Below are 6,265 nucleotides of genomic sequence, written 5' to 3'. Positions count from 1 at the left end.
AAGAGAGAGAGAGAGAGAGAGAGAGAGAGGGAGAGAGAGAGAGAGAGAGAGGGAGAGAGAGATTATAATGAATTTAAATTATTAATACATAAAAAATAATAATATATTTTCATAATGTATAAATAATTTTTATTATAAGGTGCTGATGTAAAATGTAAAATGTTTACATTTTAAAGATGCGCAGGATGAAAGAAAAACATCAAGATATCTGTTTAGAAATTGTGAATGATCTCGTGGATATCGTGGTGAAACTTGCTGATTATCGTCAAGCAAATGATAATTATATCCCAAATCTTGTTTGGAACGAATTGAGACTGTTATTTTTGAAGCATCAACCAATATTCGAACATATGGATTACTTTGATAATGTCGAAGAAGCAGAAAAGATAGAAGAAATAGAAAATGAAAAAGAAATGAAAATGAATGAAGATAAAGAGAAGAACGATGCAAATGGGAATAGTGAGAAAAGAATAAGAAACGAAAAGGGAATACAGATTGAAAAAGTTGAAGAAAATCAAGAGTTAGTTCGGCTGGAACGTCAGCAGGCTTTGACTGATGCAGATTTTGAGAGTTATCGAGATCTAGCTTCTCCCTGGGATCAATTTGTGCCGAAGAGAGAAAAGGAAGTTGAAGAAGTTTACAGATTAGGTTGTTTTGTGCTTGGTTACATCGTTCATCGCTTATTGGAGGATATCTTATATCCTTATTCTAAAATAATGGTTTGTCCAATGCCTAGAGTCAAGGTCGCAGCTATTATTTTGGGTGTGACAAATGCAACCTTGCACAAACAGTTACAAGAGTTGCTGAAGAATACCGGAATTCGTTTGCTGACGATGGAAGATGCGATCAATCATTGTCTGGAGAGCTACAAGCGGGAAATGGTCGGTGTGGAGTACATCGATCTCAACATCATCTTGACGACGGCGAGAGACATCAAGAGATTGGAAGCTAAGAACAAGGATGATTCAAAGGAGTATCACCGAAAGAAGAGTGAACGATTAATGAAGTCGACACCGTTTCACCAGAATCCTCAGGAGATAGCTGAGGAAAAACAAACACAAACACCTAGAGAGATACCTTATGACGACCCAATTTTAAGCAAGAGCGCATACATAGGTAGAAAAAAACAGTTTAGAAAAACAGTTTAAATCATAATTATAATCCTTGAACTTCTTTTTGATATAGCATATCTGTTTTTTTTTTAAATGCTTTTTTGTCGCTTACAACTTTTTTATTAATAAAGATACATATTAATATATTTGTTTAGTTTCATTATATTTCTTAATCTATATTTCTTAATCTGACATTTCAATTGAAAAAAAAATTTACTAATTTTAATATATCCGTTTCTATGAAAATTATAAAGAATCAAATTAGGTGAATATGCCATATACAGTGTGTTGTTCTTGTAATGTGGTGTTTACGAATTAATAGCATAAATAAAATAATTTTTATTAATTATCAATTTCAAAGGTGGGATTTACAATTATTGATGCCATTTTTGATAACTTGTATAGATACAGTTTATTAAAGATAGTATTGTATTGAGAATTAATTTTTTAATAATAGACATAATAGACATTAAAAATAGATATTAGAATTGCCAAAAATGTACTTATTGTAGATCGCAGAATAATAATGACTGCTATTTGATTGTTACTTGCGATATTTAGGTAAATGGACTTACGAGTTTCTCACATTGGGTCAACCTATTTCGAATGAGTTGAGCACGAGGATATTGATTGAATACTTAAAAGAGATCGGAGATGTCGAGGGATGGGCATTAATAAATTATCCTAACACCTATGAACAAATGGCAATGTTGGAGAAAGCACTAACAGGACGTGAGATACCTCCCGATCCTGTCAAACTTACTGATGTCAAAGACATCGATCCTCCATTAGTCAGGATTGTGTTCGAGGATGACACATTTGCTGCACACAGGCGCGTTTAATGTCAAAATTAATTTATAATTTTATAAGTTATATTAATTTTGAAAAGATACTTAATATTATTGATATTATTCAGATTTATTGCCTTTCCCCCCGTATTTAAAATAATATTCGCGCATATTTAGCATATTTCACATTCGTATACTACAAAATTTCAAACATAAAAAGAAAATTCTGAATGAACATTGTTTCTAAATAAATTTTATAATAACATATATATTGGAGAGTTAATTCGATTTCGCTTACTATTTTCAATTAACCCCTTCAGACTCAGCGTATATCCAATTTGAAGACATTATTCAATGAAATTATTTAATTCTATCAATATCTGAGATCTGATGTATATAATAATGTATAAAAAGTTATATATTGAAAAATTTTGAATAGTCAAAATTTTGAAAAAAATTAATTGTTTATGTATGAATTATTTATTTAAATTTAAATACGTATGAACTGAATTAAAAAAAATTTTTTTTAGTTCCAATAAAATCAGGTCTAAAAGGGTCTAAAACTCATTTAATGAATTATTAATAATTGCGTTATAGATTTTCTAAATATTAATGTTTTTCTAAATATTAATGTTTTATTTTTAATAGGCAATCTAGATTGTTGCCGAAGCCAATTTCCAAAGCAAAAGATTATAATTTTTCTAAGACGTTCATGACAATTTATATTAAGGGAATGCCAAAGTCAGACGCAATGGAACAGACAGACAATCAAGAACAGACTTGTATACCTCTACCCGATAATGCTACTTCGATGGACGAATTTTATGCTAATCAAGATATTGCATATGGATTTTTTTACGATGTTCTCGATCTTTCAATCTTGGAACAATTAACCAAATTTATTACCAATCATTTTTATGAAAGAAAGAAATTACCCTTGAACCTTTCCGAAAAGATTCTACAAGAAGATCATAATAAACAAAAATCTGATTCGGCCGTTATTAAACGCTTGATACCAAAATCAAAATGGAAACCCTCAGAATATGAAGAAAAGAAAGATATTGAAGCTGAAAGCCGCAATTTACAATCAGAAACAGAAACACAGTTAGCAAATGATTACGCTAAACCTGGGGAAAGCAACTGGCAATGGTTGGACTTCTCTCAGCCTACAGCTTTACTCGAAATTTTGGCTACACTTTGGGAGAGCATTGAACAGGCTTACATTGAAAATTTAAAAGAGATTCTTTCCTTGAAGAGGATGCATATGTCAATCTTTATATCCCATAAGAATTTTGTCTTCAAGAATTTAATAAGATTTATCAATCGACCTGATAATCGGCAGATTTTGTTGCAAGATTTTCATCAGGCCTTTAATGAAATCGATAAAGATCTCAGGGAAGATTTGGACATGAAATGCGAGTTACACTGCCGAGTACGCATAGAAAATAATAATATAGTAAAGAAGTGAGGAAAAAGAGATTTTGCTATAATCTATAAGTTTTTATTCATATTAATCTTCAAAGGGCGGAGTTTATTTTTGAAATCTTACAGCTTAAATTTTCCTTAGTAAGATTTGTAATAATTCATTATTTTTCATTGTATTTCTTGCTTCAAAATATGACACTGTTTCAGTGCCATTAATGGCTTTTTTAACCTGTAAAGATTAATATCTAATCTTAATTTAATTTCAATATAAAATTTTTGTCACTTTGGCAGGATATAGAAAGAATTACATTTATTATTCTTATCTTTGTTAAAAGACTTAAATTTTTCGCGCTAGGTCGATGATTTTCGAAAAGAATTGTGGGATCTATGTGACGCGCGAAGATACGAGGCTGAAGAAAAGAGAAAACGTATGTTGCGCAATCAGTGGATTTGGATGGAAGCCGTGATTCTCATTAATGTGTATATTGGAATTTTGCAAACCGAAGTTGACAGATTCGTCGACACTATGCAGTTCCTTCAGGATTATTACACCTCCATGTCGCAGAAACCACTGCAAGAATTGCAATTCTCTAAAATCGTCCTTGATAATATTGAATTGGAGGATGTTCTTCAAGAAATCTTGGATGAAGATAAAAAACAAACGGCGAAGATCAAAGCGATCAAAACTTCCGCTCGAATCATAAATGAGGATCAGCTTAAAACTGAAATCGAAACTTTATTAATCGATGTATCAAAGAGCTTTGATTCTGATCAGAATATCATTTATAATATTATCAAAGATAATATTCAACAAGTGCGAGATACCGTAGATTCCATCTCGTCACTGATGCTGAATATGTTGAAGAAGGAAGAGAAAGCCGTAATTTTAAAAACTGAAATTAAAAACAAAGAAGACACTTCGGCCGATTCTACTTTCGCCAAACTAGCTAAAAGAAATCGTGATTTAATCGAGGAATGGCGATACGCCGATTTGTTCGAGATCAATCGTATAAATCAGAGACTGGATGTGCTGAATGCAGCTGCTCAATCAGACGTGACTTTTCTTCTAGATACTATGAGACAGATCTTTCATGACATTTATCATCATATCATCAAAAGGTTGATTTAATTAGAATTAGTTATCGCATTAGTCTTTTATTTAACAAGTATTGAAGAGTATAATTTAATTTTTTAATGTTAAAATATCACGAAGCTTTCTACAAATACTTTATAAATGAAAATATTATTTAGATTTAAAAAATAGCTTCTTATATATCTATATAATTATTTCTAATTAACATCAGTTATAGTATCATATTGCCTTTTAAAAATTAGATATATAATGTACATAATGACGTTTATTTTTAGATACAAATGTGAAATCGAAAGTATCGACGAAATGGCGAATGTTTTTTGCTTTGCCATCGAAGAAGAAAGACCAATTCAGCAAGAACTACTATTAGACGGCGATCAATTTATCGTGAGATCAAGCATCGTAAGTGAAGATGAGGAACAATTCAATGTTCCGATCAGAGAAGCGCCTTCACCTCTACGATTCCGAATGGTTCAACTTGGTCGGTTGGTAGACATTTTCCAACGAATCGCTCCGCATGGAATCGTCAGTGAACGCGTCCTAGTTTACATTCTCCAGGATTTGGTATCCTGCGGTGAAGAGGATTGTTATCCGCCCTTCGTGCCATGCGCCTGGCAACAATTGCGACCTCCGGATATCGAAATATTGGTCGAACAATTGTTCGGTTCTACCGAATATATCGAATGGCGAGAATTTGTCCTGTATGCAATGGATCTGCCTGTACCATCGCATCAGGATATTCTGAAAGCACGAGCAGCCTTCGAGATGCATGATTCTGAATTGAAAGAGGTGGTCACATGCGAACAATTCCATTCGATACCCTTGTGGTTTCTCGAAATTTCCACCAATAGTTTCTTGGATGAAAAATTTGAGCACAGTAATTTCGATACATTAGAGAATGTAATGTTGCGCGAGGAAGCACAATTAAGCGAGCATTTTTCGAATTTGGGAAACGATTTCATAGAAAGAAGCGAGGATGATTCTAGGTATATGGAAAACACAAATTAAACGAAATAAAAATTTATGAAGTAGAAAATTAAAAGGGATTAAATCCGTTCGAAAACAATTCGTTAAAACGTTCTTTATTAAAAATTTTGATTTGATTTGAAGTTTTTTTTTAATTTTCTATTTAATTCTATTTTAATTTTTCATTCATGAATGATTCGATTAATCACTTTCAATTAATTATGCCTTTCATTAAACATTTTTGATTAAAAAAACTTTCTGAACAATGCTTTTTAAATCAATTCTCACACTTCTCTTTTTCAATCAATTTTTTGATTAAATTGCTTTCGCAGCGCAATATTGAGACTGATGCTGGCAAAGAAACTTCTCTGCCGCATGTATCTGGTAAACCAAGACTCGGTTCATTATACCGCCATGCTATTAGCTTTCTGCAAGAACGAGGATCCTAGCGTAGGTCTAGGAAAAGCGTTCTCCCTTGCCATGGGTGCTAGAGTTTGTACTAATACAGTGGAAGGTGAGAAATTCGTCGAAGAACTTGCCAAGCAGAAACGTCACGTTAAGGAGTTGAAATTGAGCCAAGATTATCTTCAAGAAGAGGCTAACGAGGTAACTTGAAACTTACACTAATATTGATTTATGAAGTCAATATCATTTGCAATCAACTTATTACGTTTGGGATGAAATAAATAAAGTATAATGAAAGAGAGAGAAAGAGAAAGAGAGAAAGAGAGAATAATTAGACATAAATAAAATAAATTGTAAGAGAGAAAGAAAGGATAATGATTCCTTATTGGAACCTTTACACTCTATATTGAAGTTAAATTAACATAGACATTTTTTACTATAAATAATATAAATATATATTATAAATATATACTATA

The 6,265-nt window shown here is 32.0% G+C and overlaps 1 protein-coding gene across 1 annotated transcript in view; it reads left to right on the top strand.

The window, feature by feature from the left end:
- The window catches only part of LOC108691078 (sperm flagellar protein 2-like), a gene marked incomplete at its 3' end in the record, with an annotated part of 7,772 nt that extends 1,782 nt beyond the window's left edge, over window positions 1-5,990 (top strand). Inside the window, exons 3-7 of the mRNA XM_018198716.1 lie at window positions 177-459; window positions 580-1,116; window positions 4,273-4,444; window positions 4,694-5,404; window positions 5,717-5,990. Of these exons, the coding sequence (XP_018054205.1) occupies window positions 177-459; window positions 580-1,116; window positions 4,273-4,444; window positions 4,694-5,404; window positions 5,717-5,990 (1,977 nt within the window). The remainder of the gene's footprint in view (window positions 1-176; window positions 460-579; window positions 1,117-4,272; window positions 4,445-4,693; window positions 5,405-5,716) is intronic.
- Window positions 5,991-6,265: the final 275 nt, after the last annotated feature.

The sequence above is a fragment of the Atta colombica genome, unplaced genomic scaffold (genome assembly GCF_001594045.1).
Source record: "Atta colombica isolate Treedump-2 unplaced genomic scaffold, Acol1.0 scaffold386, whole genome shotgun sequence".
In the NCBI taxonomy this organism is placed as follows: domain Eukaryota; kingdom Metazoa; phylum Arthropoda; class Insecta; order Hymenoptera; family Formicidae; genus Atta; species Atta colombica.
Note: the sequence above shows the minus strand (reverse complement) of the source record. Positions and strands in the feature narration are given on the sequence as shown.